At 43.0% G+C, this 15,566-nt stretch overlaps 2 protein-coding genes across 3 annotated transcripts in view; one reads left to right on the top strand and one right to left on the bottom strand.

The window, feature by feature from the left end:
• Nucleotides 1-249: 249 nt before the first annotated feature.
• Nucleotides 250-11,950, bottom strand: TUBD1 (tubulin delta 1). Of its 2 annotated transcripts, none has more exons than XM_032784944.2 (9): nucleotides 11,641-11,950; nucleotides 9,887-10,081; nucleotides 8,958-9,105; nucleotides 8,223-8,439; nucleotides 6,912-7,143; nucleotides 4,597-4,761; nucleotides 3,814-3,945; nucleotides 2,679-2,862; nucleotides 250-1,113 (listed from the first exon to the last, which is right to left on the bottom strand). In XM_032784944.2, exons 2-9 carry the CDS (start codon nucleotides 10,056-10,058, stop codon nucleotides 1,011-1,013), a joined length of 1,353 nt encoding a protein of 450 aa, XP_032640835.1. In that variant the 5' UTR covers nucleotides 10,059-10,081; nucleotides 11,641-11,950; the 3' UTR covers nucleotides 250-1,010. The 2 variants fall into 2 exon arrangements, with proteins under 2 accessions (XP_032640835.1, XP_074930008.1); XM_075073907.1 differs by having other exon boundaries at nucleotides 9,887-9,972; nucleotides 11,641-11,926.
• Nucleotides 11,951-12,065: 115 nt separating this feature from the next.
• RPS6KB1 (ribosomal protein S6 kinase B1) overlaps nucleotides 12,066-15,566 on the top strand; it is a 20,615-nt gene continuing 17,114 nt past the window's right edge. Inside the window, exon 1 of the mRNA XM_032784937.2 lies at nucleotides 12,066-12,336. Within this exon, the coding sequence (XP_032640828.2) occupies nucleotides 12,224-12,336 (113 nt within the window). The 5' untranslated portion in view covers nucleotides 12,066-12,223. The remainder of the gene's footprint in view (nucleotides 12,337-15,566) is intronic.

The following is a 15,566-nucleotide window of genomic DNA, read 5'->3' as shown; positions in this document are numbered from 1 at the left end:
ATTTATCAAAGCTACTTCTGCCCTCTTTGTGGAAAGAAAAGTTTATAAACAGAGCCCAAATATAAATGGTTGCAGTGAATCCCTCAATCTGCAGGAGAGTCTGTAACAGTAGCTGAGACAGCTGAAATGCTCGGTTCTTTTCAAGGGATTGTTAATTCTGAACCATAAAGACTGACAGCCTAAATGTGGCACATTGGACAATATAGAGACAGCAGCAAATAAATGGAATTTACCAAAATCAGCAAAGTCTCCTTAGTGTAACTTTATTATTCAGTTTCATATGAATTAAGAACCTCGATTTAAAAAAAAAAAAACCAAAAACAAAAAACTTTAAAAATGTTGCAGAATCTCCAGTCTGTCCTACTCAAGTGCCACAGAGATCAGAAGTCTTGCCACAGAATTTAACACCAGGTTGCTGCAGCAAATGGGGCCTTAGTGAATATTAGCAAATACATAATGGTACATTATGCTTAGCTGTTTTTATTAGTTCTACGTTGCTAATGGGTATTTTGGTAGCTATTGGTAACACACACTCAGGCCAAGTATTAGAATGTAAAGTTTAAAGTGAAAGATCAAATTGTATTAGGACTGGAACTAACAGCATCCTTCAGTCCTATTATACCAGGACAGTTAATATTAATTCAGACGCTAGATTTCAACCTGAAAAAACTTCAGGCTATGGAAATTCTTCAGGAAAAATATGCACGGCCAGGAGGAGAAGGGGTAGACATTAGAGGGCTTCAAATCAGAGCAAATTAAGGAGAATGTACTGAAAAATAAAACTTTATTAAATATTCAATATATAAATTCATTATATACAAAATATACTTGTCTGTATGGGAAACAAGGAATAGATTCAGTCCTGCTGTACACTACTATTCCTTCAACAATAAAAAGAGCACTTACACTCCTGTACCTCCCTTAGACACTTTAGCTTGAGGCAGCTGACGCAGAAAGCCTTTCAGTGTGTACTCCCCCTGACAAAGCCCTAGCTGTAAGTAGTTGAAAAATCAAAGGCTGGCATAACTAGACAGAACCTGTTCCAGAGTTGTGAAGCAGTCCAGAAAGTCCTCCTCTTCGATCCCAAACTTAGTGTACTGGTGCACATAAGCTCTGAGGGGGCAAAGAGTTTGGGTAAACAACCAAGAACTAGACAGCAAAACATTACAAATCATTGGTCCCTAAAAATCTGACACCTAGTACAGCATCAGCCTGAGCTGCTTGTACCCCTGTAACCCAGAACTGAATTGTTTGTTTGGACTCTTCTTGTGTAATTCATACTGGACAGTACAATATAATCCAGTTCTAATAGTGTTTATAGCCTCAGGTATGCTGCTTTAAAGGAACAATACAATTTCAGGTTCAATGGCTGGCTTTTGGGGAAATGCAAAGAGCATTTTCTGGCTTGTTTCTGAATATCAGCAGAGCCACTAAAAGCAATGATTGTACTTGGAGGCAGCAGTTTACTCATTTATCATGGGCAAAGCGTCAAGTAGTCTTTGCGGGACAAATGTAAAACTGCTGTTTGTTGAATGAGTTTAACAGATGATAAATTTAGGAACAAAACTATTCAGCTCTTATTCACACAGATCGTGTGGCTAATTCCCACATTTCCTGGACACTTGCCCTCTGACGCCCAATAATCTTGGCTTCGTGTGATGAAAGAAAAGAGGCAATTATTCTTTGAGTTAAAGTCTGGTTTTAAGGAAAAGTAAATCTCAGGGGTCAGAGCCTTTATAAACATAGCAACTCCCAAAATGTTTTTGAACCAAGCCAGGAATCTCACTGTTTCCTGGAATGAGCAGCAAGGCTGGGTACAACCTAGAAACCGTGTGATCAGTAAAAGAGTTTGTATCTATTTGTTTCAGAATGGATATTCTGGAATGAACAAGTAACTGGGGGTTTTTTAGTGCTGGTGAAAGTGCTAACTTGACTGCACTGGAAACTGGTCCTATTTATGGAACAAATACTACATAGGTAGTGCAAGCTGCCCCTCACCGCTCTGCCACAGTGCCTCAACCCTAGAGTTGGTTCCTCTAGAATCGAGGTAACAGCCTCCATGATCATTCAAGTTCCTCTGCAGAGACTGCTGGGGGGGAAAAAGCAATTGTGCCATGGAGAAATGGTTCCAGGCCACTCACCATTTAAGAAAGGTAAGGGAATAGCCACTGGTCTGACTTAGTTTTACTGTCTTTGGGTGCCCTGCAAAAAAAAATTTGTTCTGGCAAGTTTTCTCTGAAATGAATTTGATTTAGTGTTCTAGGAATCAGCCATGTAGCACTGGTTCCTCTTAAGTCGTTTTGATCAGTGGGAGCTTTGTTCCTCCTCTGTGCAGGAATGGATGTACTCCTATATGTATGTATTGTGCTCATATTTTACAGCAGGGTTGATCAGCAACTTGCACTCACTTACATCCCGGCTTGGATTTGAATCTGAGACGCAGAGGCTTCTGTACCCAAATCACTCAAGAACATTATCTGGAAAACTACCACCATATTTACACACATTGTGTAAGGCAGCTGGTATCACTGTTTCTTTTATTGTTAAGAAACACCTTTTTATCCCAAATCAGAATTATTTGTGAAGCATTTTAAACTGAGACGTGTTTGCAACTATTTATTTCCAATGAAAATACTGAAAAGTCTAAATGAAAAACTAACAGTCTTATTTTCACTTACTTGGAAGCAAACATATTCCAAGCTTTCCCCACAATGTTGTCCATAAGTTGCAGCAGGAACTGGCTGTTGCTGACCAAAGAAGCAGATTTTTCATACTTGTTAAAGGCTCTTGGTGTTTTCCATATTTTAAAGGCCTCTTGAGGGTTTAGCCAGGATGTATACAATGCTGGATCTCTGAAACCTCCTGCAATGGGAATATGGCAGTCTTTTCTGACTAATGAAGTTTTACCAAGTGATTTTCTTTACAGGTTCATCACCATGTTACACTGAGTATTGTATGCTAGAACTCTGAACCTCTGCTTTAACTCTACTGCATGAATACAGACTAAAAAGTGACCCTGAAAAAAGGATAGTTCATGACTGGTTCTGTGCCTGTCAGGGGAACACGGAGCTGCTGCAGATACTACCCATTCGACCTCACAAATCAACGTAAGTGGAAAGGAAAACTGATTTGTTCTCATGTCCACTGTGTCCCAGCTAATAATTAGAAGCTGGGGCTTTGGGAGTGGTGTAGAATGAGGTGGGTGATCTCACAAGACCGTGATGTGAAAGAAAAAACAGCTGCAGTAAGTCATCCATGTATCTCTGTCCCACCAGTTCTCTAAAGCCTCAGCTGCTGCTTGTCTGATTTGATCTGCCTTCCTAGCAATAATTCCACCTGATGGGTCTAGTAAAAGTGTAACTGTTCAAACTGGTTCTTTATCACGATGTGGTGAGGGCAGGATATAAAAGTATCCCAGGACGGCTTCAGTGCTCTGTGATAAGCAAGCTCCGATGTCTCTCACTCCTGTAGCGGCTCAGTATCTTTCCAGGTGGCAGTATACTATAGCAATTAATACTATCACACAGATAGAATTTAGTTTTACAGTCTGATGGTACCTCTCTTTTCCCGCAGGTTGCTTTAGGAAGCCCTGACAGACACTGCCAGTGTAGCATCTACGTATGTGAATATAGGAGTCCTTCATGACTGCATAATACAGCCTTGGACGTTAGAATGTGTTTGCAGAGAGAATGTTGACCTTAATCTTTAAAGTATGCAGCCTTCGGCTTTTTCCTCTTTTGCTGGTGACTGACACAATGAAAACAGTGGGAGACGGAAGAAGGAATAACTAATGTACTGTGTGTTTTTTCTCACCTAGATCAATGCTTTGCACATCTTTTCCTCGCAGGACAACCAGGTTGGCAATGGAGGTGTTAAAATGTAGTGCCTTATTTGGAGAGGCTTTTGGAGGGACAAGCAATGGTGGTCGCACCTGCCAATTGATACCTAGAAACAGAAGTTTTTGAAACAACATAAAATCTATATTTCAATCATGTGATGTGAAATATGGCTGCATTCAGAAAGAGGTACTGCGGGCTACTTGGAGACAATCTAGTGCTAGTGATATTCAGTACCTGGCACTGGACGTATGGCTAAGGGTGTGCCACAGTCCACTCATTAATCAAGCAGCAGTTACGTGACTCTTAGATGGTAAGGGAGCTCAACCTCCAGGTCTTATGGAGGGAAATCTCCCACTGCAGTCACTGTTCCTACTGCACAGGAAACAGTTCACCATTCTTGTGCCTTGCTGGCATCTAAACTATGTAATTGGAAGCCATATTACAGTTCACCACCTGTCAAGGATTAATGTGTAAAAAAACAAAGCAGCACTAGGAATCCAACAGCTGCTCCAAGTGAATCATGGAAGTTGAGAGGTCTGGGAGCTAAAGCAGGGATGAACTGGAAGGTCTTATGGCAGCAGTGTTATTAGTTGAAGGAGCTAGTGGGTATATGGGGATGTCTAGATGAAGGGGACTACGTCTTTCTGAATTGGTTAAAGCTATCCAGTGAGTTCCCAAAGGCAATAAACCTTATTCCATATAAAGAAACTTACGCTGAAAGAGTAACTGATTTCCAAGGTGTGCACACACCTCTTACCTTCTTCCATCTTAGCATTAGCAATAAGCATCTGTCTTAAATGTTTGATGAGTCCAGGCCAAGTAAATGTGCTGTATGTCAGGGAGTTCTCTGACATCTGTGGTATGTTACGAAGACCCAACATCTTGAATTCAGGATGGGGAACTAAAGACTCCATTAAGTCTCCTGAGAATCAAAAAACAGCTGCCATGACTGCCCAAATAATATTCAGGCTAGTCTATGAGAGACAATAGTGAGGAACTTCATGGGGACCTAATGACACAAGATGAAGGGGCAACATGCAGCGTAGATTAGTGCAAGTCATACACATCACTGTGAACCATATGAAAAACTCATACACTTTACTGGGGTCTGTATTGGCATGTTAGCACGCTGGAGAGGTCACAGATAAATCACTGGAAAAAAATCTGCTCCTTGTTTAGTGGTGGTCAAAAAAAGCAAAAATGCTGGACTATACACCTCTGCCCCTATATAACGTGACCCGATATAACACAAATTTGGCTATAACGTGGTAAAGCAGCGCTCTGGGCGGGGGCTCCGCACTCCAGTGGATCAAAGCAAGTTTGATTTAATGCGGTTTCATCTATAATGCGGTAAGATTTTTTGGCTCCCAAGGACAGCATTATATCGGGGCAGAGGTGTATAAAGAATGGGATGGAAAACAGCGATAGTATTATAATGCTCTTGTTAAGTCAAAGTATAAATCAATTCCAATGAAGGCATCTCAGACAGAAAGCTAAAATCGAAGGAGTTTAAAGAAAAAGAATGAGAATGATTAGAGGCAGAAAGCCAATTCTGTATGCAACTGGGACTATTTAGAGCAGAGACACGGTAGAACTATACAAATAACAAACAGAATAGACAAGATAAACTAATTTACTCTCTCATAATACAAGACCATGAGGATATGACATGACACCGAAATGGGCAAAATTGAAACTAAACAAGGATAATTATTCAGAGGTGATTTAAATGCTCACGAATCAGGGCAAAAACCTGCTACTAACTGATGTGGGTTAGGAAGAAATTTCCCCTATGGGCAAGTTATTCCATAGTTGTCTACTGGAGCAGAGATTCTCAAACTGTGGGTCAGGGACTCCAAAGTGGGTCATGACCCGATTTTAATGGGATCACCAAGGCTGGTGTTGGCCCTGGGGATCAGCAAGTCTGAAGGCCAAGCCCAAGCCCCACCACCAGGGGCTGAAGCTGAAGCCAGAGCCCCACCACGCAGGGCAGAAGCCTTTGGGCTTCAGCTTTGGTCCCCCCAGCCAGGGAAGTGGGGTTCATGCAGGCTCGGTCTTCGGTCCCTGCTCCTGGGGTCATGTAGTAATTTTTATTGTCAGAAGGGGGTCACAGTGCAATGAAGTTTGAGAACTGCTGTGCTAGGCCTCCCTCTAAAGGCATCTGGTAATGATCACTGTTGGTGAAAAGATACTGGATGAGGCAGGCTGCTACTCTGAACCAATATGGCAATTCTAATGGTCTTATGACATTTAATCATGTTTCATTAACAACTTGCTTCTCCTTCTTCATGGTAAAGGTCGTATAGCAAAAGGGTAAAACAATGAAGATGCACCATAAATACACAGAAACAGGAACAAACAGAGGGAATGACCCTGTGTTCCTTATCACCCATAAGGATGCAGACACAAACAGCCCGCTCTCCCTCCTCCCCCCGGCCCCGCATTTCTGTCTGACATGGAGTACAGAAAATAATAAACCCTCCTCTGCATTTGTCTGGCTGCACTCCGCGTCTATTGTTGCAGGGACCAATGGGAAAATGCCAAAGTGGAAATTTTGGGTAGCAACCCCAAATCTTGGGACTATAGATAAATTAATTCTCTCATTCCAGGATGACACACACTACAGACCTGTATTATCACTAACAAGATCAGCAGAATACTCTAATTTTGCTTTGCAGCTTTTTATGCAAGCCTTTTTATCTGGTTTCAGTTTGCATATAGTTCTAAACTAACCCCACAACTCAAAACAAAACCACTGACTTGCACATGGTTTCACCTAAAATGCAAATCAGTCCCAGGCTGACACCAGCCACTTGGAAAGAGGAAGCATCACTTGGTGGTAAAGCATGAGACTGGGTGTCAGAAGCTCTACTCTTAACTCTGTTGCAAAACTGATGTATGACCAATGGCAAGTCACTTAATCTCTTTCTGCCTCAGTTTCATCAACTTTAAAAGAGGGGCTAATACCCAACTCACAGAGGGGGCTGATGTTTAGCACGCAGTTTGAAGAGTGCTCCAAGATCCCTGAAATGAAAGCATTAGATGGCAGAACGCATTATTATAATTAGATACCTAGTGGGCTTCTGCTATACTGTGAGGCACCTTCTGAGGAGTAAGTGGGCTGGAACACACTTCCCAGCTGATGTGCAATTACTTGATTTACATCCCTGAAGGAGATCTTTTTAATATTCATTAGCTGAGCACAGATCTTGTGGATGGCATCATTTTCGTGAACAAGGAGAGCATCTGCTGACTGGTACAGGTGTGAGAGTGTCAGAACTGAGTTGTAGTTTTGAACAATTACCTGGAAATAGAAACGCACATCAACAAGGATAAGTTAAATTAAGAATTTTTGTCTATGTAACTTATCTCACCTCTTTTGATATTCTTCACAGAGTGACTGATCCCCCCTTTACCAAGATCCTGCACCCAATTCAGCAACACTTTTAGCTTCCACTTAAGATGGTGAACAAGGCCTGCCTTGATCTTATCATCCACAGCTGCACTGATAGCAAGATACTGAGAATGAACCGATACGATTGTGCTGTGTTTATTATACTTGCCATGTAATAAACTGGAGGCTTGTTTCAATTCCCTGCTCCACTACAGACTTCCTGTGTGACCTTGGGCAAGTCACTTAGGCCAGGTCTACACTACAAAGTTTTGCTGGCATACTTATGTCAGTACAGGGTGTGTGGAAAAATTCACACTCCCGTCTGACATAGTGATGCCAGCAGACCCTCCCTGCCCTTAGATCCTTTTGTCTGCATAGCTCATGTTGCTTGGTGAGCCAGTTTAACTATACTGGCAAAAGATCTCCTTATGCTGGTTATAACCTGTATCTCTATTACAGCTGTATTGGCAAAGCCTTTCTTGTGTACACTAGCCCAGTGTCTCTGTGCCTCAGTTCTCAGCTGTAAAACAGGGATAATAGTACTTCTGTGTCTCACAGAGGTGTTGTAACGATAAATACATGGAGAAAAACTGTGATGTGCTAACGTACTATGGCAATGGAGGCCTTATATGTACTAAGTTAGCCTCAGGCACTAGTGAAATAAGTCTCATAGTTGGGATGTGCAGTTTTACAATCACATTTTAAAAATTATGTTTTGTTTTCACTTTTGAAAAACTCACAGCAACTGACTACAGGCAAACAATGAAACTGACTATACATGAGGTGATACTAAATACACAAAGTAAATAAACTGTGAAGAAACAATTCTCTCCCTTTCTCCAATATATTTCAGTTATAGGCATTTTAGGTGTTATTTGTAACACTAGAAGGTAAACCAAGTGTAGGACTGGTTTTTTTGTTATCACTAGACTGGCCTTTTAATACTGATTAAAAATTCTGCAGAACCCTCCTCAAGCTTTAACATTCACCTCACCGGTTCCATAGGGCCAGATAACCTGGTTGAGTATAAATGAGGTTGGAAAAGCATCTCTTAAGCACTGGGTCACAAAGGCTCCCATGCCTGATCCTGTGCCACCAGCCATGCTCATTACTGTGAAAAATCCACTGAGTCGGTCACATTTCTCTGCTTCCTTCTGTACCAGGTTCATGATAACTTCTCTGTACCTGGGCCCATGAACAGAGTAACTGCAGCATAAGAGAAAGCAAAAAGAGCAAGAACTCTTACTTTATAGCAAAATAAAAGCAATAAAGTCAACCACTCAAATATATAAAGGAGTTTTTCCTTCTTTTAAAAATGCCGAACCATTTATCTAACTCTTCATATCACCAATGCTGCCTGTAGTGAACAATCCTCAATTCTTTTCTTGTGCCATTTATTTTGCAGTAAAAGCCTGATTTTTAAAATTAGCCTCCCACTCTGCACCCGCAAATCAAGTAGTTACATGTCTAGGTGACATTTTGTTCACTTTTCTGTAACTGAGTAGTAGGTCTTCACTGTTAATACCAATCTCAGTTCCTTGCAAAAAAGAGCACAAGCACTCTACAACAGCAGTAAAATCAGGGTAATGTTATGCATGCAGTGTATTACTTCACAGCAGCAACAGTTCGGCTTCTAAGAGAGGATAGCTGTGAGTCTAGGCAGTTGCTTAGTATTCCCATGTTGTATTATTATTATTAGCAAAGCTTGCGGTGATCATTTATACCCATTTGCCCAGTTGTTTCCAGACCCCTGTTTCTGACAGAAGTGTGACTGATGGTCATATTTCCAGTGGCCAGACCTAGCAGCTGTTGAGAGGGTCTGACTGATTACTTTCGGTTCCATGTCAACAAGCACAGCTCGGGCAACAGGTACTGGAGAGAGAGAGAGAAAAAATGCAAAATCAAAAAGACTGCATCATACTTAAACCTTTTAACAAGAAAACAATGTTCACATAACGGGCATAAAAACATACGAAGGGCCAGATAATACTTATTCATGCAAGTCATCCCATTAACTTCAGGGGGACAGTACATGAGAATAAGGTGAGCGGGATCTGACCCTCAAAGCTTTACATTTACACAGAACCTTTCATTATCCCAAAATGTATTTTGCAAACTCTACATAGACAGGAGTCCTTCTCAGTAGGGAAACCATTCAGATCAGCTAGCATTTGAAATGGACGGGCTTCATACCCGAGTACTTAATCTGATCTACCTAACGTGTGTAATAAACAGAAATCTGGAAAGAACAAAAACATGTTTCTCATCTAGAAAAGCTCTTTATTAGTTCTCTTGAATGTATGATGGCAATCAAAGGCACAAAACAAGAAAAACAAAGCTCACTGCAATAGTTCTATTATTGTAAGAAAGAGAAAGGTGGGCTTGGGATTAAGGCACAGAATCAGGGTTCAGGACACCAGGGATCTGTTCCAGCTCTGCCACTGACTTGATACGTGACCTTGGGCAAGTCACTTCACCTCTCAGTGTTTGCTTTGCCATTTGTTAAATGCTGCTGACAACAGGGCTGAGATGGTAAATTCATGAATATACCTAAAGCACATCCTTAAATAGAAATGCAAAGTATTGTTTATTACTACGTATATTTCTAACAGGCTCAGTATGGTATGAAAAAAAAAATCCTTAAAAATTGTACCTCCAGTTTTCTCCTCACTGAAGAAACGTTCCTTGCAAGCTTCCTGATAGGATTCATTCTCCTTCTTGGAGCACAGTCCATGTGTGCTGTGGAAGTCATTGCAGATAGCATTAAACACCTCGTAACCAATCTGGTTACCACATTGACCAAGCTGTACTGTGACTATTGACATTCTCCTTCACCTTGGATTTAATCCTAAAAAGAAAAAATATAGATTTGGGCTTTTTACTGTGGTTGATCAAGCTGTAGAGAGTGGAAGACTTTGGACCAGTTTCATAACCCATGAAAAGCACGGTAGGGCAGTGAAATTTCCCTTGTACAAACGGCAGCTGTGCGGTTTTCTAGACTATCTAAACCCTCCAGTTATGTGGATTTAGTGGCTGAAACTCCTCTGAAGGGGCTACGGCCATCATTGGGTGTTGATAGTGGCCACAGTGGGGCTGTGGTGTGTTTTAGTGGGGCCAGGTGTTGAATTTTTTCCCCACCTATTGCTGCTCAGGACAACCAGAAAAAAACAGAACAATTGGGTTTTCCATGGTACTTATATCTCTCTTTTAGGTCACACAAAGCCGGCCTATATTTAACTGACTCAGACACTGCAGGTTGAAGGCTAATGTGCCTAATATGAACCACAATGACTAATGCTCAAGCACAACTGCGCTACCCTGTCTGTTCATACGTGCAAGTCTCAGCTGACACATGAAGACTCCATTGTCATTTCTTAGACATTACTGACATTCAGTGTTGTTGTAGGCTCGTCTACTTCTTTGTCTGCAGTTACAGTGGTGCACTTAGTCTGTTGTTAGCCATGGTAGAAGCTCTAATATAGACCAGACACTGGTATTTTAAACTAGCAGGTTGCCTAGACCACTAAATTTAAATGACACTGAAGTTAAAATGCTGGATTATATTAATGCTCCCACTGATGGAGCTGCACTTGTGGTAGCAACAGTGGGAAATCTTAGAAATAAGAGGCTAGTTCAGGATACAACTATGGACAGATTAGAGCCTCACATTCTCCTCTGGGTGAAACAAAATCTTTTCCAACACTGCCTACATGACCTACCGGGGCATTACTCTGCCAATAGTCCCTTCCTTGCAGATGCAAAGAAGCACCTGCTGCTGAAAGACCTACAGGATCCCATTTCAAATATGAGCATTTAGATTCTTGCATGCATTACAGTGGTGGATGAAACCAAGCTAGATCAATGAGAAGAATTACTCTGGGAAGCTAAACTGCCACATACAAACCATTCACACTTACATAATCCATCCAGTTGAAACTATAATAGTTGGTATTTATCATTCTGTTAAAGCAGCCAACCATAGCCCACTCATTACACTCCCACAATTGTAAATTCTAGTTTAATATCCAATCCATCTATCAAGAATGTTGAGAATGACTGTATTCTATCTTTGTGGGGGAGAGCAGAAGGGAGTAGGAGTTGAATTAGCACCCCTGATCCCAGGCCCCCCTCATCCAGCCACATAGGTGGTACCCCCCCATACCAGGCCCCCCTCATCCAGCCATGTACGTGGCGCCCCCCGATCCCAGGCCCCCCTCATCCAGCCACGTACGTGGCGCCCCCCGATCCCGATCCTGCTCCCACGCGGAGAGCGATGCCTCTTTGTCCCCGTCCTGCATTCCCGCCTTCCCGTGTAGCCCTCATAACCCTCCGCCCCGCCCCACGCCAGCACAGGGCGCGCACCGTACCCCAGCCCCAAGCGCCTCCCCACCAGGCCCAGCTCGGTACCTGAGTCTCGCCCCTCACGGTCTCACGCCAGGATTCTGCCCCAGCAGGTCAAGACTTTTTCCCTCAGGGAGCGCGGGCAGCGTTACCATCACAACAAGCCTCCTGGCCCCTCCGGCATCCGTACAGAGCCGCCTTTCAACAGACCGCTTGCGCATGCTCTGAGCCAGCAGGAGGCGGTGTAGGGGGCTTCAGTGTGCAGGTCCAGTACCAGCGTTGGAGGCTTCAGTGAACATTATACGCATGCACCGAGCTGAGACGCTTCAGTCTGCAGTCTGCGCATTCTCGTTGCCAGAAAATCTAGCGGCCCACTGAGCTTTGCGCATGCTCAGTACGAGCCGCAACTGAGGTCGCACGCCATGGTGCGTTCTACGCATGTTCAGTGTGGTCCCTTGCGGTCACGGGGTTGGGTCGTGCGCCTGCGCCGTAGACGGAGTCGGGGCGGGGGCGCAGCCGCGCTGAAGCCTGGCAGCCGGCGATGGCGGCCGTGGCGGCGTTAGGGGCTGCGGGCCCATGAGGCGGCCCAGGCCCCGCGGACTCAGCACAGCGCGGAAGGGGCGGCGGAGGCGCTGCTCGCATCCAGGCCATGGCGGGCGTGTTCGACATTGACCTGGACCAGCCCGAAGACGCGGGTTCGGACGAGGAGTTGGAGGAGGGGGTGAGAGGGGGGAGTCTGAGCCGGCAAGGGGCTGAGAGGGAGCGGGCCTCGCCAGGAGTAGGGCGGGGGGACCCGGCCCAGTCCGGTGAGCGGCCCGACCTGGGATCCGAGAGGGAGACCCGGGCTCGTAGGACGGGTCTGCTCCGGTGAGGGGCCCGATGCGCCGAGGAGGGTGACGGGGGCCGGCCTAGTCAGCGGGAGAGGAGGGGCGGTCTGGTGAGGGAGCGAGGTGCCCTGTCTGGATGAGCTGGTGCCTGCTTCTGTGGCAATTGCTGCACCACCCATCGCGGGTGGCACCGCTGTGCGGGTGCAGCTGTAGGCGGTGGTGGAGGACGCGTCCCCTGACGTTAGTCCTAGGCAGTTACTGCTTGGGTAACGGTTTGTTTTAACGCCAGTATGCCTCAGTCAGGCGTCACCGTCCTTTCCCCCTTCATATTTGGTGGTCCCCCCCCTCCCCCCCGCCCGGCTTTTGAGGTGAGGGCTGAGACCTGCACACGGCTGCTACGGGGCATTTATTTCAGGAGGCTTATCTGGCCCGTGCTTGGACTTTATAGTTATAAAACTTTCCCATAGTGTAGAACTCAATCTGGTACTAAAGATAATAAATTTGAATTGGATCAAATCTTACCTAACTCAGTAACCATGATTTATTTTTCTAAGAATAGATATATTGAGCTACGAATTGTCAGTGATTGCCTTTTAGCTGACACACCATAATATGCCAGTCTAAATTTGAGGATGCTTTTATGTGTGAATGAGTGGGTTGTTTTACCTTTTCTAATATATAATTAAAAAAAAATAACCCAGAACTACTTATTTTCAGTTCAAAATAGTTTGACATAAGTGTTCCACACATTAGATCAGCCCAAAAATGATATTTTGAAAAATTTATAATCATCACTTCTGTGCTAACATCTAAAGTCAGAGATGGCTTGGTATTTACCAGAGGTGGTTTTTACTACCCTGGGAAAAACTACTTAGTCCCAATTTAAGGCATTTTCTGCTTTTAAAAACTATTTTGTCAATGCATACCATGTTACACTTATTGTTTGTTAGGTATTCAAATTGTGGTTATATATGGCAGTATATTCATAGATTAATTCAGAGTTTTACAAATAGAAAGTAAAACTGCATTGGTTATAACAGTAAATATATAACTATAACACTGAACAGCTAAATGTCTGTATATTGGTTCCATATTTTCTCAAGGAAGTCATACATGTCATGGCTCATTTCAGTTTTCAATATTGTATAGAAAAAAGTCAAAAATATTTGGTTATATGAAAACTGCAATAATGCAGAGTTGTAGGCTTGAAGCCTTAAGCAGTCAGAAGCATACAGCGTTTCAGACTAACCACCCAGGTCCATTTGGCAATCCAGTATTCTGTAGCAGAAGCCCAATTTTGATGTAGTGGAAAGACTGAAACTATTCCTCCATTTTTTGAATGGATATATCCAGAGTTTGACAAGGTTTTTTCCTGCCCTTGCTGGACACTGATGCAATTAGTTTTTACCAATTTTCTGGTTTAAACCGGGCTTAAGATGGTATTTATCAGTGCTGTGGCCAAACTACTTTTCCCCAGGGAATTGTCAATCTTGTCTAAGGTGCAGAGGCATTGAACTGCAAGAAGTTTATAGTATCAGAGGGGTAGCCGTGTTAGTCTGGATCTGTAAAAGCAGCAGAGAATCCTGTGGCACCTTATAGACTAACAGACGTTTTGGAGCGTGAGCTTTCGTGGGTGAATACCCACTTCGTCACCCACGAAAGCTCACGCTCCAAAACGTCTGTTAGTCTATAAAGTGCCACAGGATTCCCAAGAAGTTTATAGTGATTACCAGGTACAGAAGAGTGATGAATGTGCTAGTCTCTCTAAAATAAACTGAGCGCCTCACCTTATGTCAAGCTCCTATTACCTTGCCAATCTGATGTTGGTCTTGATCTTATGTCTTTAGGGCTGTACCATTACAGTCTGAAACCAGCCATTGTTTACAGCATTTTTACACAGATTATTTGGTGTTCGTCACTGTCAATAGTTTAAAAACAGTAAAGACATTATTTTGCTGTCTCACTATACCCAATATATTAGAGTAGCAGACATGTAAGTCTGTATCCGCAGAAAGAACAGGAGTACTTATGGCACCTTAGAGAGTAATAGGAAAGCTTATGCTCAAATAAATTTGTTAGTCTCTAAGGTGCCACAAGTACTCCTTTTCTTTTTGTAGCCAATATAATTTATCAACTTTAAAGAAAAGACCCTGGGAGCAACATCAGTAACCAACAAAATGCCTGGCTAAAAATGTCCCTCAGATCACACCTTGAAGGCTGCCAGCAGTCTCAGATGGTCCATGGAAGTGAGCAAATTGCAGTCCTAGAGTTCCCAAAAGTTCAACCCTGAGGACTAAGAGTCAGCGAATCCTAATTCATCAACCGTTTTGACTGTACTCTCCCATAAATGTGGGTAATATTTGCAGCACAATTTCCATTAGAGTTAATGCCCATTAACAAGCAAACTTGGCTCTCGGGCAGGATGAACAAACTAGTGGGACAATCAATTTCAGTTCATGACTATTTTCATTTTCAGTGTTAGTAACTCTAGAAGGGGTAAAAAGCAATAAAATAGGGCTTTTGAATAATAAATAAGAGTAGAGTTACAGTAGATTTAGTATAGTTAAAGCAAAACATAGAACCAAAGAGAACACAAGAGCAAATAATTTGATGGGTGAGGATCAACAGGAAAGCATGAGCTTTACTGAAAGCTACCTCTAGGTGGCATAGTGCATAACTGAGAGTTTGAAATCATCAATCTGAATATGAGCTGGATGTGAAACTATATTAGACTAGGTAATCCTGCAGCTAGAAAGTTTTCACTCCAAAAAGCTATTATAGCAGCAACAAGAACAAGTGATGTTACAGCTGTGCCTACAGATACCGCTAACCTAGGAAATGAAATTGCCACAAGACTTCTTCTGACTAGGGAGATTGCAATTAAGCTGCAGTTCTTGGTTGCCACAGAGTTTTATTGAATATAACAGCAGCTTTAATATTTCTCTCATCTGTAACAAAGTCAAATGACAGTAAATGCAAACCAAAGTGAGACTGTCCTGCTAGAATACCACTAATCTTTAAATGCTTGGCTGTCTGAGGCCAGGTCTACACAACGCGCGAAAATCGATTTTAGATACGCAATTTCAGCTACAAGAATAGCGTAGCTGAAATCGATTATCTAAAATCGATCTACTCACCTGTCTTCACCGCGCGGGATCGATGTGC

Source organism: Chelonoidis abingdonii, chromosome 20 (assembly GCF_003597395.2).
Source record: "Chelonoidis abingdonii isolate Lonesome George chromosome 20, CheloAbing_2.0, whole genome shotgun sequence".
NCBI classification, from domain to species: Eukaryota; Metazoa; Chordata; order Testudines; family Testudinidae; genus Chelonoidis; species Chelonoidis abingdonii.
Note: the sequence above shows the minus strand (reverse complement) of the source record. Positions and strands in the feature narration are given on the sequence as shown.